Raw genomic sequence first — 26,619 nt, 5'->3', positions numbered from 1 at the left:
GCTGTTACAGATCTAAGAAGCGCGACGGACCTCGCCCTTCGCGCCACCAAAGCTGCAGCCCAAGCTCTAGGGAAGTGCCGCGGCCGGACCACCGTCAAAGCTTCGCCCCCTGTCAGTCCTCCTCTCTCAGGCTACTACAGTGGTGGATTCAGCAGCCAACAAGCCGGTGATACTGCCCGCTTGCCTGCACTCAAACGCCGTTTTCACGGCGACCCAAAGAAATCTTGTAAAGAGCAAACATGCCTTATGTGTAGAAAATGTGCCCACAATCCAGTGTTCACCCCACACACAAGCATTACACTTCCCGTGTTCCTATCAGAGCCCACTCACATAAAGCGGACACAGCCCGCTCGAGTGTTAGAGTCAATAAACGCGCCCACGAATCCGTGCGCGCGCCCCTTCTCTGGCCGCTCTGTCACACGACCAGCCCTATGTGTAGAAAATGTGCCCACAATCCAGTGTTCACCCCACACACAAGCATTACACTTCCCGTGTCCCGATCAGAGCCCACTCACATAAAGCGGACACAGCCCGCTCGAGTGTTAGAGTCAATAAACGCGCTCACGAATACGTGCGCGCGCCCATTCTCTGCCCGCTCTGTCACACGGCCAGCAAACACTTCTCTGTATGTAAGTCCTGTGCCCGTGATTATGCTCGCGCATCACTTAACAGATGTGACTCTTTCCCCATTCACCTCAATCGGGAAGTCACTCACAGAACAGCCTGTCCCTGCTGTCTGCGAGCAGTCATGCATAAGCACAGTAAGCACGCTCACACATTTTGTTCAGCGCGCTGTGTGCAGCAATCAGGGCGATTTGGCCATTCACCCTCTAGCGTTACGCTTCAAAGCGTGGGAAGCTATCCCAGGGATATCCAAATGGGTGTTAAGCACAATAAAACAGGGCTATTTGCTACAGTTCGATCGCCGCCCTCCCCGCTTCAGAGCGTGCTCGAAACTATTGTGAACACGGAAGCAGCCTGCATGCTTCGTTCAGAAATAGCAAACCTTCTGTGCAAAAGGGCCACAGAGAAAGTGCTGCCTTCAGCTGAGCGAGTCGGGGTTTTACAGCCTTTATTTTCTTGTTCCCAAGAAAGACGGCGGCCTCAGACCAATATTAGATCTCAAGGGTTTGAACAAGGTGCTTGCAAAAGACCGTTCAAAATGCTTACAATCAGGAAACTCCTCGCGCATACACGCCAGGGGACTGGTTTATCTCTCTCGATCTGAAAGATGCCTACTTTCAGATTCAGATAAATCCCGTCACAGGCCATTCTTGAGATTCGCCTCGACGGCCAGGTTTATCAATACACCGTCCTTCCGTTCGGCCTGTCTTTAGCACCCCGTACTTTCACGAAGTGCATGGATGCGGCGCTCGCACCCCTGCGGAGTCAGGGCTTGCGAATTCTGAACTATTTGGATGACTGGCTGATTATGGCACAGTCACATACGGAGATTCTGTCTCACAGAACAGTTCTCCTCAGCCATCTGAACAGTTTGGGTCTTGCAGTCAATTGGACCAAGAGCTCACTACAGCCCAGTCAGGCAATTTCCTTCCTTGGAATAGAACTAGACTCCGTGGCAATGACGGCTCGCTTATCTACACAGCCAGCGCCGTGTTCAGCGACTAGCCGCGTCCTTTCAGATGAACAGCCTCACGCCTCTGAAAAACTTTCAGAGAGTGCTAGGTTACATGGCCTCAGCCGCAGCAGTACTTCAGCTGGGTTTACTGCGCATGCGCCCGCTTCAGAATTGGCTAAACACCCGCGTGTCTCGCCGGGCTTGGGCCACAGGCCGCCAGCCGATCAAGGTGACTCAGACCTGTATTTCAGCTCTGCAGCCCTGGACAGTGGCCGAATGGTATCAGCGGGGAGTGACGATGGGAGCTGTATCTCGCCGAAAAGTCATCTCGACAGACGCGTCCAACACGGGTTGGGGCGCGGTCTGCGAGGGCTCTCCGGTTTTTGGCCTATGGTCAGTTCAGGAAAAGCTCCTTCACATAAATTGTCTGGAAATGATAGCGGTCGAGTACGCGCCATGCGCTTTCTCCGGTCATTCAGGGTCACCACGTCCTGGTCCGTTCGGACAACAGATCTGTGGTATCCTACATAAACAGTCAGGGCGGTGTCAGATCCAGGAACCTCTTCCATCTGACGAAACGCATACTGAGTTGGTCCCAGTGCCACCTGCGCTCGCTGAGGGCGACGCATGTGCCAGGCCACCTGAACGACGGCCCAGACAGACTGTCCAGAGACAATATTCCTCCAGGGTAATGGTCCCTGCACGCTCAAACAGTCCAGAAGTTATGGCGCATATTCGGCAAAGCAGAGATAGATCTCTTTGCGTCAGAAGAGAACTCTCAATGCCCAATATTTTTCTCGAAAAGCGAGGACGCGCTGGCCCAGGACTGGCCCAACCGCCCGCTTTACGCCTTCCCTCCCGTCTCGCTATTGCCACAGGTAATGCAGAGGATCAGGGAAACGCGTCACTCGGTGCGCCTCATAGCCCCGCGTTGGGAGAATCAGACATGGTTCCCGGAGCTTACGCAGCTGTCACTGACAGCGCCGTGGCCCATCCCAGTGAGAGCAGATCTCCTCTCTCAAGCTCGCGGCACGATCTGGCATCCCCACCCAGAGCGCTGGGCGCTGCACGCGTGGGTGATCAACGACTACCCGTCGCTCTGCCAGAAGGGGTAATAAACACCATCATACACGCTAGAGCCCCTTCCACGAGAAGACTCTATGCGTAAAAATGGTCTGTGTTTTCAAAATGGTGCACCGACAGAGACCTGGACCCACGGACATGTGGGGTGTCATCGCTGCTCGTGTTTTTACAAAGAGTTGCTGGATAAGGGCAGATCCCCATCCACGCTCAAAGTGTATGTGGCGGCCGTTGCGGCGTTCGCTGAACCCCTGCACGGCCAGTCACTGGGAAAAAACGAGCTGGTCATCCGCTGCCTCAGGGGAGCTAGAAGGATGAACCCCCCACGCCCCCCATCGGTTCCTATCTGGGATCTTTCTATAGTTCTCGAAACTATGAAAGCCCCCCCTTTCGAACTGCTTCAATCCGTGGATTTGAAATACCTTTCACTCAAAACCGTTTTTCTGACTGCCCTGTCATCAGTCAGACGTGTGGGAGACCTTCACGCGCTGTCTGTCAGCGCTGCGTGTCTTGAGTTTGGACCAAGTGACTCCAAGGTCATTTTAAAGCCTTGACACGGCTATGTTCCCAAGGTGATCGGTACTCCTTTCAGAGCACAGGTAATTTCCCTATCGGCGCTGCCAGCATCCGATAGCGAACGCGACGCCAATCTCCTTTGCCCAGTCAGAGCACTGAGATGGTATACTGCGCGCTCCGCCTCTTTCAGACGCTCTGAGCAGCTTTTCGTTTCGTTCAGAGGGCGCACCAAAGGTCTCGCCGCCTCGAAACAGACACTGTCTAGATGGATAGTGGACGCTATTGCTGCCGCATACGCGTCAAAAGACCTGCCATGCCCGTTGGGCATTAGGGCTCACTCCACTAGAGGCATGGCCTCATCGTGGGCATGGTCCAGCGGGATTTCCATTCACGACATATGTGTGGCAGCGGGCTGGGCTTCCCCCTCCACCTTTGTCAGATTTTACAATCTGGAAGTGCCCGCCCTGCAGGCAAAAGTACTAGCGGTTTAATACGCTACAGCTCCCCTGGTGAGCTGCACTGATGGGACTCATTCCACACAGACCGGCACCGCCGCTTTGTCATTCCCTTCCGACTATGTGCTTATGTATTACACACACACTGGCCCGCACTCTTGCTGGCCAAATATTATTTCCCCACTCACAAGGGCTCCCCCGGGTCCCCCCACCCCCGGGGCTCATGCAGTGGATGCTTGGCGCGCACGGCGTTGACAATGGGTTCCCGTGAGCGTAAGCTAGCTTACGCAATACGAGAGAACCTCTCGTGAAGAGAACGAATCGGTTACCTAACGTAACCTCGGTTCTCTCTAGATGAGGGAACGAGTATTGCGTAGCCGGCCGTGCTTCGCGCCACGAGCGACTTTCGCTTCATTCAATGAAAACCAGGGTTCCAGCCTCACGAACTACGCTTATATGCACTCTAGCCACGCCCATTTTGGCGGGCTTTGATGCAGTAAGCACGCGGACGCCTCTCATTGGACGCGAGTTCGCCCAAGTTCGTCTATAGGCTGCAGCAGTTGCCGCAGAGCAACCAATGAGCTCGCTAGCTAGCCCGCTCAAGGTCTGCAGTTGCTGCACTGCGTTGACAAATGATACAAAATTAAGGATAATTTTTTGGCTTCAATATCTCAGAAAAGATGAATCTTTCCCGTAGCGTAAGCTAGCTTACGCAATACTCGTTCCCTCATCTAGAGAGAACCGAGGTTACGTTAGGTAACCGATTTGTTTTTACAGTATAAAAATCATCTATGGAAAGTCCTCATAATGATAGGAAGACCAACATGTGTGTGTGTGTGTGAGCATGTGTGTGTGTGTGTGTGTGTGAGCATGTTTGTGTGAGTGTGTGTGTGTGTGTGTGTGTGTGAGAGTGTGTGTGTATGTGTGTGTGTTAGTGTGGGTGTGTGTGTGTGCGTGTGTGTCTGTGTGTTTGTGAGCGAGAGTGTGAGTGTGTGTGTGTGTGTGAGAGTGTGTGTGTTCGTGTGAGTGTGTGTGCGTGTGCGTGTTTGTCTGTGTGTGTGTGTGAGCGAGAGTGTGAGTGTGTGTGTGTTAGTGTGAGTGTGTTTGTGTGAGAGTGTGTGTGTGTGTGTGTGTGTGTGTGTGTGTGTGCGCGTGTGTCTGTGTGTGTGTGAGAGAGAGTGTGAGTGTGTTAGTGTGAGAGTGTGTGTGAAGTGCGGGACAGTGCGGGGAAACACTTATTTTGGCCCAGTTGTCTTAGTGTTGTGTTAGTTTCTTTCACATGTATAACAGCTGTTGATCCAGAAAAGGTCAAGTCAGTGTCATGTTGATATTGATACACAAACAATAAACAAAAAAAAGTTAATAATTTACTATGTTTATTGGACATGTTCCCAGGTACCACTTTTTCTGAAGATCATGTTTTTTTTGGACATGTTCCATAGGAAGATCATATATTTGTACAAACCATGACAATATCACCTTTTTTGGATACACACCATGGTTTGAAAATGTACCTTGGTAATACCAAATTTTTAAGACATGTACTGTGGTAATACCAGGTTTTCTTGGATATGTAACATAGTCATATCAATATGTGGACATACCATGACAATACCAAAATTTTTATATACCATGAAATATACCATGTTTTTTTTGGACACGTACTACAGTAATACACATTTTTTGTGTGGACATTTACCATGGTAATAGAAGTTTTTTGGATACACACCATGGTTTGGAGTTAGTTTCTTTCACATGTATAACAGTTGTTGATCCAGAAAAGAAAAAGTCAGTGTCATATTGATATTGATACACAAACAATAAACAAAAAAGTAATGTACCATGGTAATACCACCTTTTTAAGACATGTACTGTGGTAATACCACCTTTTAAAGACATGTACAATGGTAATACCATGTTTTTAAGACATTTACCATGGTAATAGGGCAGTGGTGGCTCAGCGGTTAAGGCTCTGGGTTACTGACCAGAAGGTCAGGGGTTCAAGCTCCAACACCACCAAGACACCACTGTTGGGCCCTTGAGCAAGGCCCTTAAACCTATGCTCCAGGGGCACCGTATCATGGCTGACCCTGAACTCTGACCCCAGCTTAGCTGGGATATGTGAAAAATAAATAATTTCACCATGTATATGCAGAAATGTATGTATAATGTGTGACAATTGATAAATTAAATTGAATTAAATTAAATTAATACCACCTTTTTAAGACATGTACCATGGTAATACCACCTTTGTAAGACATGTACTCTGGTAATACCACCTTTTTAAGACATGTACCATGGTAGTACCATGTTTTTAAGACATTTACCATGGTAATACCACCTTTTTAAGACATATACAATGGTAATACCACCTTTTTAAGACATGTACTCTGGTAATACCAGGTTTTCTTGGACATGTAACATAGTCATGTCAATATTTGTGGACATACCATGACAATACCAACATATTTTGACATGTATCATGGTTTTTGGCACATATACCATGAAAATACCATGTTTTTTTTGAACACGTACTACAGTAATACACATTTTTTGTGTGGACATTTACCATGGTAATACCAGTTATTTTTTTTTTTACAAACCATGACAATATCAAGTTTTTTGGATACACACCATGGTTTGGAAATGTACCATGGTAATACCACCTTTTTTAAGACATGTACCATGGTAATATGTCTTCTTGTACCTGTACTACAGCAATACACATTTTTATTACTTGTACCATGGTAATACCAGATTTGTATTTTTTTTGGAAGTTTATGGTTGTAATTGTCACGATTCCCCGTTGTCTGCTCAGTGTTTCTCCCCTGTCACCTGTCTCGAACTACACTTCCCATAATCCCCTGCCCTCATCACTGCCAGTGTAGTTCGGGACAGGTGACAGGGGAGAAACACTGAGCAGACAACGGGGAATCGTGACAGTAATACCAGTTTTTTGTTTGTTGGGCAAACATGACAATACCAAGTTTTTCGGAGACGTACCATGGTAATACCATGTTTTTTTGGACATATTTGGTAATATTAATATTTTTGGAGGTATCATGACAATACTACATTTTTCGGACACATACCATGTTTATAACATATAGGTTGGACATGTGCCATGGTTTTACTGTGTTTTATTTTTTGGACAATTGTGGTTGTGATACCATTTCTTTGTTTGTTGGGTAAACCATGACAATAAATGACACGGAAGTACCATGGTAATACCATTTTTTTGGACATGTACGGTGGTAATATAATTTGTTTTGACAAACCATGACAATACCATGTTCTTTGGATACACACCATGGTTATACCATGTTTGTGTGGATATGTGCTGTGGTAATACCATATTTGTTGGACCATTTCAGAATCAGAATCAGCTTTATTGCCAAGTATGCTTACACATACAAGGAATTTGTCTTGGTGACAGGAGCTTCCAGTCTACAACAATACAAACAATACCAAAAACAGCAGCAAGACATAGGTAATTATAACAAAAAAGAATAAAAAAAAAAGAATAAAAAATAAATAATTATACATATACATACACACACTCACCTGCATACATACCCATATACACACTTCAGGGCTCCGATGTCACGGAAAACGTCTCTGTTATGTACATAACCTCAGTTCCCTGAGAGGAAGGTATGCATATGGGCAATACCTTCTTATACAACCTAGTTGAAACCTCTCTACAATAATGCCAATATTGTAATATTAACTATGGTGTTTGTGCCCCACCGGTTTTGGCACGAAACTGTCTGCTATAAAAAACAGGTGCACAAACATAATTTCCTCAGAATTTCTGACTGAGAACAAGGAGCACATCGCTCGTACCTCAAGAACTCTGAGTCTTGTTGTTTGGCTTGCGTTCACAATGTCTCGTGCCATTTGTCTCAGGGAAATGAGGTTATGTATGTAAGTTCACATTGAGGCCCAAGCAGTTTAGATGTTGAAGCAGTAAGTCTCTTTGCTGGCATAACAGAGCCTCTGATTGTGCCAGTAACAGCCAATCGTTGAGGTAGTTCAAGATGCGCATGCCGCTCAGTCTCAGAGGGGCGAGAACCGCATCGATGCACTTCGTGAATGTGCGAGGAGCCAGAGTCAGTCTGTAGGGATGGGCTTTGAATTGATATGCTGTTCCCTCGAACACGAATCTCAGAAAAATCCTGTGATGTCGTACAAATTTGATATGAATGTACACATCCTTCAGATCTATCTATGCAAACCAATCATGGTGGGGTACATGTGATAAGATCCGTTTCTGAGAAATCAGTTTGAATGGGCGTATTTTGAGTGAATCCTCAGATCCAGGATCCACGTCTTTCTTTGGAACAAGAAAATATTGGCTGTAAAACCCTTTTTGTGCTTGACAATTTGGCACAATCTCTATTGCGTTTTTCATGATGAGATTGTGTATTTTGCTCGTAAAACACCGGTGCATCTTTGGTGAAACCGTGGAAGACAGAAAGCAGTTGAAACGGGGTGGCTGGCGTGCAAATTGGATTGTGTAACAATGTTCGATAGTTTTTTGCACCCATTCTGAAATACCTGTTAGGGCTCGCAACCGCTTAATGGGACAGAGGGCAATTTAGTTTGCTCACTGTATTAAACGATGCGTCGCTCACTATAGGTAAGCGGTTGCACATAATGTGTTGGCTTTGAAGAGGAAAAGGGCTTCTTATTGTGAATGTGTGAGCATCTCATGCATTTGCAAAGAGTTCTGTATTCTTTTTTGCACTTATTGCATTTTGTATTGCATTTATTTGAGTGCAAGACACAGAAACATTTTGAACAATATTATGAACAACAAGATTCCTTTCCCGACAACCAGTAGTGGGGAGATGGGAACAGTGTTTTATGTCTCCAGTCAAGCCTTTTTTTTTTTTTTTGGAGCAGACTTGGAGGGAACTGCTGGCTCTAATTTCCACTTCAAAGGGTTGTGCCCTTCTGGAGCATTTTTGCTGCACGCGCTGATACGCAGGTGCCGATGAGGCAGCAGGTAAGGGGGTTTTAGTCGGGCGCTGGCTCGAAACAGATCAAGCAGGAACCGGCTGTTATATACCCCATTTGGGCATAAAGTGTTTCAAGGTTCAGAGTCCCTGACATAACGCTCAGCAAACTTATTCACAGAGCTGCCAAAGAGGCCGGCTGGAGACACTGAAGCATCCAAAAGTGTGGCTTATACTTTATCACACATTTCTGTGAGGTTCAACCATATATGTTGATCCAGCACTGCTAGGTTGCCTATGGACTTGCCGATGGCCTGCGCAGGGACTTTCGTGGCATGCAGCACTAAATCTGTAGCGGCGTGGAGCTCTTTGAATGTCTCTGGATGGAAGCCGTGCGTGTCCATTTGCTTTAGGAGCTTGGCTTGAAATAACTGGAGCACCATCATTGTGTGGAGCGCTGATCGAGCTTGTCCTGCCGCTGCGTAAGCTTTTCCTGCCAGTGCGGTCATTTGTCGACACGGTTTGGAAGTATTTATGGGGTGGGATTTCCACGCCTTGTTACTTGCTGGGCAGAAGTGTGCCGTTACCACCTCCTCCACAGGGGGTAAATGGGCATAACTATTTTCTTCCCCATGATCCACATTAAAGAGGATGCTGATAAGGGCACGCACCAGGACTTGGAGAGTTACATTTACATTACATTTACATTTATTCATTTGGCAGACGCTTTTATCCAAAGCGACTTACAAAAGAGGAAGAACATCAGCGAATCATCTTAGGGAGACAGTGGTACAAAAAGTGCCATACTACAAAGTTTCACTATCATCATAATAGTATACAAAACAGATTTAAGTGCAACAAGAAATGTAAATATATATATACATATATATATATATAATTTTTTTTTTTTTTTTTTATTGACCGGTTAAGTGCTTTTGGAAAAGATGTGTTTTTAGCCGTTTTTTGAAGCTAGAGAGTGAGTTAGCTTCCCGGATTGAGTCGGGAAGGTCATTCCACCAATGTGGTATGATGAAACTGAAAGTCCTGGAAAGTGTTTTGGTGCCTCTTTGTTTTGGTACGACAAGGCGACGTTCCTTAGCCGACCGCAGGCTTCTGGTGGGAACGTAGCTCTGCATAAATGTTTTAAGGTATGCTGGAGCAGACCCAATGACTGTTTTATATGCCAGCATCAGGGCCTTGAATTTAAAACGGGCATGAACCGGCAGCCAGTGGAGAGAGACAAAGAGTGGTGTAACATGTGCTCTCTTAGGTTCATTAAAGACCAGACCTGCTGCTGCATTCTGGATCATTTGGAGAGGTCTAATAGCACATGCAGGAAGGCCTGCAATGAGAGCGTTACAGTAGTCCAGTCTAGTTATGACAAGGGACTGAACGAGCAGTTGTGTGGCATGTACAGAGAGGAAGGGTCTAATCTTCCTGATATTGTAGAGTGTAAATCTACAAGATCTTGCAGTTTTTGAAATGTGGTCTGTGAAATTTAGCTCATCATCAATGGTTACCCCTAGATTTCTGACCGTTTTGGAAGGCGAAACTGTAGTTGGACCCAGCTGCACGGTGATGTTGTGTTCAACAGCAGGGTTGGCTGGAAAGACAAGGAGTTCGGTCTTGGCAGGGTTGAGTTGAAGGTGGTGTTCCTTCATCCAGGCCGAGATATCTGCCAGACAGGCAGCGATTCGAGCTGTCACTGTGGTGTCGTTGGGCTGGAAAGACAAGTAGAGTTGCGTGTCATCAGCGTAGCAGTGGTAAGAGAAACCATGTGACTGGATGATGGGTCCCAGTGATGTTGTGTATATGGAGAAGAGAAGTGGCCCAAGCACTGATCCCTGAGGTACCCCAGTAAGTAACTTGTGTGGCTTGGATACTTCCCCTCTCCATGCTACCTCAAAGGACCTTTCTGAGAGATAAGAGTTGAACCAGTCAAGCACAGTTCCAGTGATACCCAGTTTAGAGAGGGTGGAGAGTAGGATCTGATGTTGACTGTGTCAAAGGCAGCAGAAAGGTCCAGCAAAATCAGAACGGATGATCTCGATTCAGCTCTCGCCTGTCTCAGCGACTCGATGACAGACAGCAGGGCAGTCTCAGTGGAGTGTCCACTTTTGAAGCCCGACTGATTGTCATCCAGCAGCTTGTTCTGTGAGAGATAGGCGGAGATCTGATTGAAAACTGCCCTTTCAAGTGTTTTTGCCATGAATGGGATGAGAGAGACTGGTCTGTAGTGTTCTATCTGTGTGGGGTTAAGTGCAGGTTTTTTCAGCAGTGGGGTTACTCGAGCCTGCTTAAATGTAGTGGGAAAAGTGCCTGCAAGAAGGGATGTGTTAATTATGTGTGTAAGTGCCGGTAGGATGGACGGAGAGATGGCCTGGAGAAGGTGTGATGGAATGGGGTCAAGGGAACAGGTTGTGGGGTGGTTGGAGAGGAGGAGTTTAGAGACCTCAGTGTCAGTTAAAGGAGAGAACATAGGGAAAGAAGGGTTGCATACAGGAGCCAGGTGTTTGACAGGGTGTGGTGCTGTGAATGTATTGCTGATGGCTGTAACCTTATCAGTAAAAAATGTGGCGAATATATCTGCTGTCAGTGACGTGTCAGGTGGTGGAGGGGAGGGCAGAGAAGTGTGTTAAATGTTCTAAACAAGCTACGAGTGTCTGTGGTGCTGTTGATCTTGGTCTGGTAATATGAAGTTTTTGCAGTTTTAACGTTATTTGAAAAAGTTGCGAGCAGAAGCTGATATTTACCTAGATCAGCTGGATCTTTAGATTTCCGCCATCTCCTCTCAGCTGCCCTGAGATCAGTCCGATGTTCACGAAGGACGTCAGACAGCCAGGGGCTGGGTGGTGTAGTCCGTGCTGGTCTAGAGGAGAGAGGACAGATGTTGTCTAGACAGGTTGTTAAAGTAGAGCTAAGTGTGTCTGTGGCAGTGTTCACATCAAGCATGGAAAATACATTTATTGTGGGAAGAGAGGCAGAGACATCAGTGGAAAGGCGAGAGGGTGAGAGGGAACGGAGGTTACGGCGAAAGGAAACCAAAGGTGGGGTCGGTTTTACAATGGATGGGAGAATCATGTTGAATTGAACAAAGTAGTGATCAGAAACATGCAAAGGTGTAACAAGAATATTAGAGGTGGTACAGTTACGTGTAAAAATGAGGTCCAGCTGGTTGCCCGACCTGTGAGTTGCTGTGGTGTGTAGTCTTTCCAAGTCAAATGAGGCCAGAAGAGTATTCAGTTCAATGGCCTGGGGTTTGTCCTGGTGTATGTTGAAATCACCAAGAACCACAAGTGGCCTGCCATCCTCTGGCAAGGAGGACAGCAGGACATCCAATTCCTCAAGAAACTTTCATAAAAAATTATGAACTTCGGGGAACAATGCGACAGATTTGCGGGAGGCTGCCTTTTGACAGCGTCCGGACTGCAGGAAACATTTAACGAGGCGAGACTGTTCAGGTTCATCTGGGGGAGACCATTCAAGGTGAAGCTCTTGATGGTTCATCCAGATCCCACCTCCTCCTTTCCATTGAACCTTGTTACAATACATTACACAATATACAACTGCTTTGTAAGGATACACTAACCCTGCCAAAGTGCTGCAGGGAATCATGTTGCTGAGGCCTGTTCACCAGCGAAGCGTCGAGGTGTTGTGATGTTCGCTGGAGCACTGCAGGGGAGCGGAAAGTCTTCCTACAAAGATTCCCGCAAATCCGTGTATATTGGCGGTGAAGTTAGAGGGCTTCTAGACAAGAGATGATCGCTGTCTTGAAGGAAGAAATTCTGAGGAAATGATGTTTGTGCACCTGTTTTTATAGCAGAAAGTTTTGCAAGTATTGGTGTTATTGTTGAGAGGTTTCAACTAGGTTGTATATAAAGGTATTCCCCATATGCATTGCTACGCAATGTCGAGAGTACTGAGTCGTAAGGGAACCTGCAAGTATCAGGGAATTTTTTAATTGTGATTTGCAGGTCTGGAAAAGTCAGCAAAATGAATATAAACTTGTGGAAAAATCATGGAAATGTCTATACTAAATACAATCTTTTTTTTTTCTAGTTACACTTCGCTCTAAAACATTTTATTTGGCTATAAATAGCTTTTTACTTTTTAAAATCTATCCAATAATCACAAACAAATGGAAAAGTTATGGAAAAGTCAGACCGATGGATATTCTTTGGTTAAAAAGGGCCAGAACCTTGATCATGGTAATGCCATGGTATTGGTTGGCATTCCTATACACAATGTAGTTCCTTGATAATACCATGAATATGAAAACGGTAATTATTCAGTACCATGGTATTACCAACTGATACCTTTACTGTACCATGGTACTTATATGTAAGAGTATATTGTGAAGACATCTGATCTTTTCTTTCAAGTTTTTCTCTGTAAAATCACACAGCTTGTCTCTGATTCATTTGTATATTGCTTTCATATGAGTCCTTATGTAAATGTGTGTATTATATGAAAATGTGATGTAGCCTATTTTTAAAGGTGCACTCAATACATTTTCCTTTTATTGAATTTTTTTTCCTAAAGTTAACAATACTTTAGAAAAATGTGTTTCAAATCATGACCAATCACTTGAGATGAAGCCATTTCAGTATGGTGCTGTATGTTTCATGCTGTAGAGTCAAATGAACTGGCTCATAATTGTGATTTCTTCGGGAACCAAACTACACTGGTTGTGCTGTATGTTTCACACTGTACTGGAATACCTGGAAAATCACCTTTTTTTCATGAAAAGTGCTTGAGATTTAAGCGGATTGTTTCCTCCGTGTAATGCATGTCCATTCAAGATGAGGCGAATCAAGAGATGTGAAGGTTGCCAAATGACCTCCATTAAAATACCTAATAAAAGATTAAAGGATTGTAAGAAGTGTTAATGAAAGGACTGTTAAAGGGTCCATATGTGCATAAATGTCATCATTAATTAATGTGTTTGTGTTTCACCGTCAGTCTTCGATTTTAGTCTGACACTTTGAGCTAATATGTGTCAGTTCAAATGGATTGTTTTGATGTAATTAGAATAAATGCTTTATGAATGATTAAATGAGGTCAGGGGTTAATGTTTTCAAATGATATACATTGGCAGCATTGATGTCAATCCTCAGCAGCACATCATGTTATCTCTCCTGACCCTGTGTATTAATTGTGTTTGTGTTGTTCAGCTGGTGGGAGGTTACCGGTGTGTGTGGGCTGCAGACATCACATATATGATGAGCAGTATCTACAGGCGCTCAACACGGACTGGCACACGCTGTGTTTCAGGTGAGTAAGGTGCTCTATGAGTTTGCATATCACCTGTAATCTGTTTGCATTATCCTTTGTTGTGCACTTCCTCCATACACAATCATAAGCTTGATTTTTATATTATTCCCTGGTTGAAGTGCCCATGTAAGACATTGCTGTTAAAATTATCCTAAACACTTACTGTCAAATTTGATTGCAGATGTATGTATTTTGTTTTCAAGGTCCTAGGTTAAGATAATTACATGTATTGGTTTACTACTCTGACTGCAATTTTTACCATGTATGGTCATGTTATTGTGGACACTTCAAAATACTGCAAACTTTTTTTTATACATTTTGCCAAATTTTGGGAAAATATTGTTAAATAGTTTCGTGGCTGGTAAGTTTTGTTTGGGAATGGTACATTTTATTATAATTAATACATATTTAATAAATCAGCCCTCTACATTGCAAGTAAATCACTCGCATATGCATCAAAATGTTGAGCTATGCAACTAAAATTTGTCACTGGCTAGTAAATATTCCGATTGAACTTGCCAGTGATTGAGTTGTGTAGTGATGAAGCATTGAGATCCTTTTACTGAAAAAGTAGCTGCCTCGTTTGTTACCGCGTGTTGCGTCTTGTGAGTGTACACTCTGAATGAAATTGAACTTGTTTGGCTGCAGTGGATCCTGATGTGTCGCTGATGTGTAGTGCAAATACAAATCTGTTATATACAGAAGCAAGGGAATGAAATGGCAGAAGAAGTTGGATGTGTTGGAAAAATATAAAATGACTAGACAGTGAATTGCACATAATTATTGCTCAATGGGGCAGTTTTAACTGTTTATGAGATGGATCACCTGAGGGAAAAACTGACCGTTCTGGTGTTCAGAGCTCTGAAGCGCCGGCCAGAAGGCAACAGTTCAAAAAGGTAGTGGGCTGGGTGAGTGGGGTCCAGAGTGATTTTTCCAGCCTTTTTCCTCACTCTGGAAGTGTACAATTCTTGAAGGGAGGGCAGGGGGCAACCAATAATCCTCTAAGCAGACCGAACTGTCCTTTGTAGTCTTCTGATATATGATTTCATAGCTGAACTAAACCAGACAGTTATTGAAGTGCAGAGGACGGACTCAATGACTGCTGAGTAGAACTGTATCAGCAGCGCCTGTAGCAGGTTGAACTTCCTCAACTGGTGAAGGAAGTACAACCTCTGCTGAGTCAATGTGGGTCTCCCACTTCAGGTCCTGTGAGATGGTAGTGCCCAGGAACCTGAATGACTCCACTGCTGCCACAGTGCTGTTTAGAATTGTGAGGGGGGGTTCATTTTGGGGTGTTCCTCATAAAGATCACTATCATCTCCACCGTTTTGAGTGTGTTCAGCTCCAGGTTGTTTTGACTGCACCAGTGAGCCAGCTCTACAATCTCTCATCTGTATGCAGACTCATCGTCATCTCGGATGAGGCCGATGACAGCGGTGCAAACTGATTTAATGTGCACAGACATCAGTTCAACAGGTCTGTAGTCATTAAGTCCTGTGATTTTGGGTTTCTTTGGGACAGGAATGATGATTGAGCATTTAAAGCAGTATGGAACTTCACACTGCACCTGTGATCTATTGAAGATCTGTGTGAAGATGGGGGCCACCTGGTTAGCACAGGATTTAAAACAAGCAGGTGAAACGCTGTCTGGGCCCCTGTGCTTTCATTTTCTTTTGTTTTCGGAAGACACTCCATACTGATGCTGGGTTTTTAGCTGAAAACTTGTTTTTCAGCTTCTCAGAGTATCTTCTTTTAGCCACTCTGATTTCTTTTATTCAGTGTGTTCCTGGCCTGATTGTACAAGACATTATCCCCACCCCTGTTAGCATCCTCTTTGGCCTGATAATGCTGAATAAGTTATGATGTAAACCATGATTTGTCGTTGTTTTATGTTAAATAAATCCTAGTAGGAATGCACATATATTCACAGAAACTGATATATGATGTAACAGTATCTGTGAGCTTGTCCAGTTTGATGTCTGCAGCCTCAAATACACTCCAATCAGAGCAGTCAAAGCAGGCTTGTAGTTCCAGCTCTGCTTCATTGGTCCCCTTATTTACAGTCCTTACTACAGGTTTAGCTGATTTAATTTCTGCCTGTAGGTTGGAAGAAGGTGAACCAGACAATGATAAGAGAGTCCCAAAGCTGCTCTCGGGACAGAGTGATATGCATCCTTTAATGCTGTATAGCAATGATCCAGTACATTTCAATCTCTGGTGTGGCATGTAATGTGCTGTTTGTATTTCGGCAGTTCACATGTGAGGTTTGCTTTGTTAAAATCGCAGAGAATATTAACAAGTGAGTCCGGGTGTTGTTGTTCGGTGTCTGTGATTTGATCAGCCAGCTGTTGCAATGCTGCATTCACACACACTTGTGGCGGAATATAAACACTTACCAGAATAAACGAAGAAAACTCCCGTGGCGAGTAGAACGGCATACAGTTAATAAAGAGCGTTTCCAAATTAGGACAGCGCATCTTTAACATTATTACATCTGTACACCAACTTTCATTGATGTAAAAGCATGTTCCACCTCCTCAGGTTTCCCCGTTAAATCCGCGATGCGATCCGCTCTAAACAGCTGAAAGCCCGGCAGATGTAATGCACTGTCCGGAATTGCTTTACTCATCCAGGTTTCAGTGAAGCACAAGGCAGCAGAGGTCGATAAGTCCTTGATTATATGGGCAAGGAGATGTAGTAAGAGAGCAGAGATTTGCAAGATGAATACTTGGTAGCGCTGTTCGAAATCCACGCTGATGGTACTTAACTAGCGCACCAGCTCATCTTCCTCAACTGCGTCTCTTAAACAGCACAGCTGCGCCTCTGACTAAAATGTCCAGCAAAGCATCCAAATAGTCAAAAACCAGGAAAAGATTGTCTTGTATATGCTGCTGAATGTTCAACAGTTCGTCCCTGGTAAAACTGATTGGAAAATGATTACTAAACACAAGACAAACAAACAAAAACAACAAAAGAATCGGAGAGTTCCACACCGAGGCGGCCATTCGCAGCGCCATCGTTAACACATATATAGTTAAATTATAGTTACATTATAAATAGTACATTATTTATAGTTACATTTACATTGCATTTATTCACATGATTTTGGCTAAACTTTTCCACAGACTGTTTTCACAACATGCTCTCTTTTACAACATGGCTACAGAGCAGTAACTGTCACGTTCCTCTGTTGTCTACCCTGTGTTCTGTGTCTCACTATTCACGTTCATGTCATGTTTCCTTGTCTGCTCCGTGTTTTCCATTTCACCCGTCACCGTTCACGCTCCATGTCACGTTTTCCTTGTTGTCCGCCCCGTGTTTCACTGTCCTTGTCTAAAACTACATATCCCACCATCCACCTGCCATCAGCACTGCCATTTTGGTTGATTGTTCTCACCTGTGTCTAATCCAGTCATCACTCCCTGTGTATTTAAGCCCTGCTTTTTGTTCACTCCCTGTCGATTGTTGAATGTTCATGTCTGGTTTCTTGTTGTGCATTTGCCCTTGTTTCCTGCCCTTCGTGTTCATTCTTCCAGCTGTGTGTTCGTTTGTGTTTAGTTAAGTTTTTCCCATCGTGGACTGTTCTTTTGTTCTTATGTTTGTTTATTTTGCTAGTTTGTTAATAAAACCTGCTTTTGGACCCGCAACCCCTGTCTGCCTTCTCCTGCATTCGTCACAGAACAATCGACCACCTATGGATCCAGCGGTTATACGAGCTAGACGCCGCCTGCTCGATTTAAGGCAAGAGGACCGCCCAATCGAAGACCACATTTGGGACTTTCTCCGTCTGGCGAGCGCCGCAGCCTTTCCTGACTCAGCCTTGGTGGTCTTCTTTAGGGACAACTTGGACCCGTCGCTGAAGGAGCGGCTGCCACAGGCGACGCATGGCTGGATACTCCGCGACTTCCTGGTGGCGACCCTGCTGGTGTGCGACTCACCGCTCTCTGTTGGCGTTGCTGAGAAGGACCCTACCTCGCCATCCACAGGGGAGTCTCTTCAGCCACCCCCAACGTCCCCTGTAACACCAGCTCCACCTGGCAGCGAACTGACCCCTGCGCCAGTCGCGCTCCCAGAACCCCCACGGTCCACTTCGTCTGCCCGGAGGAGGGAGAGAAGACGGGCTTCCGCCTCCCGGTACACGCCTGCCCCAGTCTTCCTGCCAGAGCCACTAGGCCCCAATGTCCCTGAGCCAGTGCCTGTAGCCTCTACCGTCCCAGAGCCAGTGCCTGTAGCCTCTACCGTCCCAGAGCCAGTGCCTGTAGCCTCTACCGTCCCAGAGGCAGTGCCTGTAGCCTCTACCGTCCCAGAGCCAGTGCCTGTAGCCTCGACCGTCCCTGAGCCAGCGCCAGCAGCCATGACCGTCCCTGAGCCAGCGCCAGCAGCCATGACCGTCCCTGAGCCAGCGCCAGCAGCCATGACCGTCCCTGAGCCAGCGCCATTAGCCATGACCGTCCCTGAGCAAGTGCCAGCAGCCATGACCATCCAAGGGCCAATGCCTCCCGAGCTTTCCAGAGTTCCATCTCCCGAGCTTTCTAGAGCTCCGCCTTCCGAGCCTCCTACGGCTCTGCTCTCAGACATCCCAGAGCCTTCTAGGGCTCCGCCTCCCGAGCTTTCCAGAGCTCCGCCTCCCGAGCTTTCCAGAGCCCCGCCTCCCGAGCTTTCCAGAGCCCCGCTTTCCAGAGCCCCGCCTCCCGAGCTTTCTAGAGCTCCGCCTTCCGAGCCTCCTGAGCTTTCCAGAGCTCCGCCTTCCGAGCTTTCCAGAGCTCCGCCTCCCAAGCCTTCCAGGGCTCCGCCTCTCGAGCCACCCAGGGCTCCGCCTCTCGAGCGTCTCGAGCCACCCAGGGCTCCGCCTCTCGAGCCTTACAGCGCTCCGCTCCCCCGAGCCTCCTACGGCTCCGTCTCCCGAGCCTCCTACGGCTCTGCTCTCAGAGACCCCAGAGCCTTCTAGGGCTCCGCCTCTGAAACCTCCTACGGCGCCACCTCCCTCGGCTCCGCCTCCAGAGCCTTCCAGGTCTCCGCCTCTGAAACCTCCTACGAAGCCACCTCCCTCGGCTCCGCCTCCAGAGCCTTCCAGGTCTCCGCCTCCTGCGGCTCTTCTCCCCGAGCCTCCCTCGGCTCTGCCTCCCGAGCCTCCTATGGCTCCGCCTCTCGAGCCACCCGAGCCTCCGACGGCTCCGCCCTCAGAGCCTCCAGAGCCTCCTACGGCTCTGCCTCCCGAGCCTCCTCCGCCTCCAGAGCCTCCTACGGCTCTGCCCCCAGAGACTCCAGAGCCTTCCTGGTCTCCGCTCCTAAAGCCTCCTACGGCGGCGCCTACCTCGTCTCCGCCTCCTGAGCCTCCTTCAGCTCCACCTCCTGAGCCTAATTGCCCCTTGTGCCCCCGTGGACTGCCTAATTGCCCCTTGTGCCCCCATGGACCGCCTCATTGCCCCTTGTGCCCCCATGGACTGCCTAATTGCCCCTTTTACCCCCATGGACAGCCTAATTGTCCCTTGTGCTCCCTTTCATCTGTCTGTTTTCCCCCCCGGTCTACCCCGTCACTCCTTGGTAATTTTTTGTTTTTGGTATTTCTGTCTTTTTGGTTAGGACCGTCTGGAATCCGGTCCTTTTGAGGGGGGGTTATGTCACGTTCCTCTGTTGTCTACCCTGTGTTCTGTGTCTCACTATTCACGTTCATGTCATGTTTCCTTGTCTGCTCTGTGTTTTCCATTTCACCCGTCACCATTCACGCTCCATGTCACGTTTTCCTTGTTGTCCGCCCCGTGTTTCACTGTCCTTGTCTAAAACTACATATCCCACCATCCACCTGCCATCAGCACTGCCATTTTGGTTGATTGTTCTCACCTGTGTCTAATCCAGTCATCACTCCCTGTGTATTTAAGCCCTGCTTTTTGTTCACTCCCTGTCGATTGTTGAATGTTCATGTCTGGTTTCTTGTTGTGCATTTGCCCTTGTTTCCTGCCCTTCGTGTTCATTCTTCCAGCTGTGTGTTCGTTTGTGTTTAGTTAAGTTTTTCCCATCGTGGACTGTTCTCCCAGATAGCAAGAAGTCGGCGGTCCGCTGGCGGTGCGCCGGCGGCAGTAGAAGCGGCAGAATGGCGATATCGCAAACACGTTCGACGGCGGCAGCCGCTTTTTAAAAGCGGCAGCCGCCTTCCTACCGCCTTCGATACGCGGACGGCCCGCTGGCCAGCCGCCGCTCCGCCGCCGTTATATCGAGGCGGACCGTCGGAGGCAAACGCTTTTTCGAGCGATCTGCGCGCTTATTGTGTATATATATATATATATATATATATATATATATAATTTATAGCATGCAGTTTATCAAGAATAATGATTGATCAAACCAGACAAATTTCCATCTGGCGTTTTAATTCCACATTTCAAAGTACAGTAACTGTCATTGAAACAAGATGTCAGATCACTGAAATATAAATAACAAAAATACAAACATTATATATACACACACAAAAGAACATGCAGGTTTCCAATTTCTTTTTTTTTAAATTTAAAATGTGACAGGCTGTGGATTCAGACTGTAGAATATGCAGTGTACGATCTTAATTGTACTTTTTAGATTACCCTATACCGTTATAAACTAAATCGGCACACTTACAAATCGTTGCTGGAGCTCTTTATCCTGCCTCAAACTGTTGTCAAGCAACGTCAAATCTTCCTGGGTGTCTAGGGGGGAGTAACAGATCCCCTGGCAGGGATAACTCTCCAACAGACACATTGGCACTGAAACGTTGCAGCATAGCATTTTGTCGTCCATGCTACGCACAACATCGCCAAACTCCCAAGACGTCGCAGCATTAGGGTTTGATCTGCACCTACAGGGGTTCCCAGAATAAAAGAATAAAGTAGTCAGTCCTGGACCTTCAACTACTAAACTATGACATTTATATCTAGGTCTACTACATGTACAGGTGGCCCCAGTGGGAATTAAACCAACAACCACAGGTGTTGTTTGCAAGTTGTACCTGATTGCCCAGTGCGAGCAAATGTCTTCAACATTGTCCCAACTTGCTTCACCTGCTCTTGAAGTGAGCCGCTGTCATCTGGGAAGTAACAATATATTGATTAGCAATACACTAAATATAATAGTAATATAATATAACCACAATTATCATACCAGTAACTTTCCCTGTAATTTCTATCCACAGTATGTTATGCATGGCACACAAGTTCATAATGAAGAACCCTTATGATAACATCAATTTCATTTTTTTTCTTTGAAGCAGAATATTTGTTTGTAAAAGGGAGGAAAAAGAAAATAATGAAATATTGGTATACAGATTTTGGTTGATATATCATACTGTACAGTGAAATTTGCTATTGTTATATCCCTACTCACCTGAAGGACGGATAGATCAGGCAAATCTCCAGTCAGGCCTTTGTAGAGTGTGTGCTCCTGCATATCCACAGGTATTTTAATTCAAACATGCAACATATTGTAATAAATCTACAATATTCAGCCTTTACCTTACACCCTCGGTTGTTGCTCTACACTTATTATATTAAATACTTATTTATATAGCTTGCTCACTGTATAATCATGATAGCCTAATACTTATAACACAAGATTGCACCTTAAACGAATGACTGAGTTGAAAACTTGAATAAGAACTAATTTTACACAGAGGGGACCAGCTAGGGAAACTTACCTGCCTACAATAACTGTTTTCATTTGAGTTACATTAATCATGAATAACCTTAGCCGAGTCCCCAGGAACATCGGGCTATTAAAGTAACAAGCCTATAACTGCGGTCTTATTAATTCTAGCTTCACCATACACTCAACTGTGAGGTTTATCTGATTTTCTCATGGACCTGTAGCACAATGCCCTGACAGTGACTTCACCGGTGTCCTGATCTTTATTAGAAACTGAGAGGAGACCAAGTTAATATAATTGATATCACAATTATCACAAAAATTAACAAACAGTCTGCTTTAAAACTAAGAAAAAACAAGCTTCTATACTAACGTTACCTTAAAAATGAACACGTGGCGAACTAGCTTAGCCGCTATCTGCCGGCACACCACATTAGATTAAAATATTTACCCTTGTAGTTGTGCAGATAACTCGATATGTAGAGTTTAAAGCCCTTGTCCCTCTTGCTTGTCGGAGCAGGGGACCAGGCATCAACAATGCGATGAACATCGCTGATGCGTATTTTCGGAAGATTCTGGAGACGTCGAGTAAAAACAGACATTTTAGGCGACGCGCAAGTAAACCGGAAACAGATTTGGCGACAGCGGAACTTCACTGTTCAGTCTTTGTCATGTGTTTTAGCAATACATTTTTAACATTTATAATGCGTTTAGATTTTTTTTATTGCCTTTACAGGGACTTTAACACTTTCTTAAACATTTGTACAGGTCATAATTGCAAAACCTGTAAAAGGTAAAATAACAAAAAAAAATCGAGGTTGGAAAAAATTTAGACATAAACGAAATTTCTGCGCAACTGTGAAACCAGAGGATAATTTCGCTTTTTCACTGAGTTTATCCTTCACGTCAAAACAGGGATTTTCATGTTTATGATAGATATCACCATGGTTGCAAATTAATAAAAAATAATTAAAGTATAGGCTACCCGATATTTTGGCCATGTTGCAGATGTCTTTCACTGTTCACTGATAGTCAGGCATTGGTGAAAAGTCTAACTTCATCAATTTATTCTGCTAAATTGTTCATACCCTGTATTAAATATCTATTTTAAAACCTAATCAGAATCAGAAAGATATTTATTGCCAAGTAAGTTTTACAAAAAGGAATTATTTTTGGTTTATTGCATGTCTCAATGTGCATCAATCAAATAAATGTAAACAATTTTCACCTGTGTATAAATAATTCAATATATTTTACATATATTACTGTATAATCGCTTCAGAGTTTCAAAGTAATTTAAATGTCATTTCCTAAACCTTACCTTATCATGGAATCAAGAGTCAAGAATCTGTTATAAACCCTAATGGCTTTGGAGCAAAAAATAATAATAGCCAACATGGCTGGTCGATTTTGAGAGTCTAAGCTGTCCTCGTATTTCAAAGCGGCTTGCCGCCGGCCGGCTGCGGTCGATTGCCGCGAGGCAACCGCCAGAGAAAATGAAGCGGGCGGCCCGCCGTCTGAACGCACCTATAGCCGACAGCTTGGGGATGGTGGCAAAACGAAGCCGTGCGGACATTTTTTGCTATCTGGGAAATGGGCGTGACGAATTCGGCGGCAAACGCTTCATCCCCGCCAGTGAGACGCACCTATAGCCGACAGCTTGGGGACGGCGGCAAAACGAAGCCGTGCGGACATTTTTTGCTATCTGGGCTTTTGTTCTTGTGTTTTTTTATTTTGCTAGTTTGTTAATAAAACCTGCTTTTGGACCCGCAACCCCTGTCTGCCTTCTCCTGCATTCGTCACAGTAACGTGCCTGTTTGACGTCTGTTAGAAGGTAAAAGTGCTGCAAAACACAAGAGGTTGTAGATTGGAATTTGAGAATGTGTACAATAAATATTTGTTCAAGCAAATCAATACTTGTTATGCAAGTAAACATTTCCTTTTGGCTCACTCCGTGTATTGTGTGTCCAAAGACGAGATCCAGAAACCCCATTTTTTTTTTTTATATCTTTTCTGTTATTTTCTGTTAAAAAAAAACATTATTTCTAATAACACATTGCACCGATGTGGCAAAAACAACTGCAACTTCTCTCTAGTGAATGTGCGATGAGCTCATTCAACTGTAAACATTTGCTTGTAGAGCTGCTGTTCTCTTAAAGAGACACTTGTAACAATGTAAACTCAAAGTGCACATAAAAACCAACACTTAAATGTAGTGATGTAGTAAGTGTAATAAATGTATTTTAAAAGCACAATCATAAGTTATGATAAATAATATTTTAACTTCAGAAAACACTGTAAATATTAAAGAATTTAGCAAATAGGCTCTTGCAGAATCTCGAAGGAGGAGTTTGGTCATTTTATTTATGTATTTTTTGCAAATTGGTTTGAAAGAGTAGCACTTTTTATTATTTTATAATATAATTGTTCAATAATTGTTATGTATGTAATTCTATGTTCATTATTAGGTTCCAACCTTGTGAATAATTTTTAAAATGTGTATGTAAAGGGATCAATGGAAAGGAGGGGGCGAGAACCGGCTTTTCAATGTAAATAATAGTTTAATGATAAACTTAAAAGACAACATAAACACACACATGACGGACATGTCCGTAAACGTTCTCTCTCTCCCGCACGATCCTCTGCAGTCGACCTTTATCCCTCTCGGAGGCTTGATTAGCCTAATACGGGACCGGGTGTGTAGGATCATGACCCGGCCCCGCCCTCCGCCCTGCCACAGTGTATGAAATTTCAAATAGTGACAACAGCTTGTATCTTATTAAAAATACAATTTTATGGCATCAAATTAATTAACAGAATGTGAAATTTGTTAAACTTTTAAAAAGTTAAAAAGTCGCATTCTATATTGTGAATGTCACATTGTAAACTACTGCATAAATGTTGAATAATCTCTCAACATTAACTGTATTTCAATTGTATTCCGTGTAATTCCGCAAGTGTCCTTTACGATGCTCTTAGCGGTGTACGATTACACCAGAGCACTTGTAGACTCGAAGATTTCAAGTACTTCTTAACTTCTGAGAAAACAAAATTATTTGTACAATCCTTTTATGATCTACTTAAGCTTATGATGCTTTTGGGAAATGAGGCCCTGTTTTCTAAGGTTATACAATACCATGATAATACAGTACACTGCGATCAAAGCTTTAGCAAGTGTTTGGCAAGCTACTAAAAAAATTTACCTAGATGATCTACCAACTATTCAACAGAAAAATGAGTTAAGCTAAGCTAAAAGGCAAACTTCAGAGAAAGTAGCAAGTTAAAGTGCAAGCTACATGCCAAAAGTAGCTTACTACATTTAAGCTGCTTCATTGGCTTTTTTCCAACCAGATGCACAGTGCATACTGTCATAGACAGTATTCAAGTATGCAGTATGGTGCAATATATTATGAATGTAAAAAAAACATGTAAATTCATATTTATATCTGTATGTACTAGAAGCTCCCAGAGACCAAATGTTTTGTGTGTGAGCAGATCTGGGCAATAACAATGTGATATCTGATTGTATCAGATGGTAATACCATGGTACTTTGAGATACAGTTACCATATTTATGTACTATCCTGTAGTTGCATGGTGCTTCAAAGTACTTAAAAGAATATGATGGTAACTTGATATATGATTACCATATTCATACGCTATTGTATGTACACGGCGCTCCAAGGTAATGGTACATGTCCAAAAAACATGGTAATGCATGGTACTTTTTTGTGTGTTTTTGTGTAGAATACTAAGTGTTATGATACTCTTTTGGTGGTAAAATCTTTACCTGCAGAAGCTGCACACGTGTTGAACTTTATAAAGACCATCTTCATTACTGGCAAACGATAGGACACATTTGCAGAGTTGGTTTCCATTGATTGTAGACCCACTGTAACCAGCGTAATCTTTATTTTCCATGTTTTAGCTACCACCTCGCTACTCAGAAATGTCGCTATTTGTAGCGAAGCTACTGCCCATCGCTAACTTTAGCAATGATCACAGCATGAAATTCTGTTACTGGCTCATGCCTAATTGTGTAGAGTAAAACTTGCTTTCAAACCATAGTGATGTTTCATTAGTGAGCAAAACAAATTAATTTGTCAAACTGGTTCACAAACCAAACATGCAGGTGATTTTTCAGCGGATAAGTCTGGGCCCTGTTTCCAAATAACAATCGATCTTAGCGGTTAAGAGCATATTCTATGAGCAATTTTAAGATCATTCATTCTTTTATGTGTGTGTTTTCCAAAACTGCACTTAACATGAATGGAGAGAGTCGCTGTCTTTGTGACTGAAATGTGACCGTATAGTGCTGCTCATCATTGTAAATTCATTATATTTGTGCATAACTTTACAATCATTTGTAATTTACCTTGCAAAAAAAAAAATCTAATATTTTCTTAAATATTTGACCTAATTAACTACATAACGATCTTTTTCTTTTACACAGTCTGCTTCCATAATCAGATGTGGATTTTTTATATTTTGTTTTCACAAATTCCTCTCTGTATAAAAGCTTCCAGGATAAGTGAAGACAACGGAGGCCCTTTGTATGATCCTGCTAATTACAAGCATTCATTGAATATTACGAAGTTCAATGTGTTATCACGAAGTGCAAAATAAGGAGACGTTTGGAAGATGCACTTTAGGGATATTCACCAATAAAGCGGAGGTCTTCTCATTACTTTCAAACATGATAATGGAGACAGTAATGCTGCATGTTCGGTGCTGCACAACTTGTGCTGGCGAGAGTGCCTTTGGGTGTCAAAGAGGAAGAGGAGACAAGAATAAAAATGTCTGCCAAATGAATAAATGTAAATGACTCCAGAGCACTTGAAAATCTACGAGCATTTTCAAGTACTACTTAAGTTATTATGCTTTTGGGAAACAAGGTCTAGATCATTATCTATTAATCACAAATAATTGGAAAGTTGATATACAGTTGAAGTCAGAAGTTTACATACACCTTTCATTTAAAATATGCCAAATACATTTAAACTCAGTTTTTCACAATTCCTGACATTTAATAGTAGAAAACATTCCCTGTTTTAGGTCAGTTAGGATCATTACTTCATTTTAAGAATGTGAAATGTCAGAATAATAGAAGAGAGAATGTCATGGTTACTGGTGTAACCTCCGTT

The 26,619-nt window shown here is 44.2% G+C and overlaps 1 protein-coding gene and 1 long non-coding RNA gene across 2 annotated transcripts in view; one reads left to right on the top strand and one right to left on the bottom strand.

Annotated features, from left to right (window-relative positions):
* The window catches only part of LOC127629668 (LIM domain kinase 1-like), a 110,072-nt gene that overhangs the window by 3,045 nt on the left and 80,408 nt on the right, over positions 1-26,619 (top strand). The window contains exon 2 of the mRNA XM_052106871.1: positions 13,766-13,865. Coding sequence (XP_051962831.1) covers positions 13,766-13,865 — 100 coding nt within the window. The remainder of the gene's footprint in view (positions 1-13,765; positions 13,866-26,619) is intronic.
* Positions 20,491-21,733, bottom strand: LOC127629676 (uncharacterized). The gene is made up of 3 exons (XR_007968793.1): positions 21,219-21,733; positions 20,845-20,922; positions 20,491-20,694 (listed from the first exon to the last, which is right to left on the bottom strand). It is a non-coding gene; the product is annotated as an uncharacterized LOC127629676 (long non-coding RNA).

Source organism: Xyrauchen texanus, chromosome 36 (genome assembly GCF_025860055.1).
Source record: "Xyrauchen texanus isolate HMW12.3.18 chromosome 36, RBS_HiC_50CHRs, whole genome shotgun sequence".
NCBI classification, from domain to species: domain Eukaryota; kingdom Metazoa; phylum Chordata; class Actinopteri; order Cypriniformes; family Catostomidae; genus Xyrauchen; species Xyrauchen texanus.
This window is presented reverse-complemented; position numbering and strand designations above follow the sequence as displayed.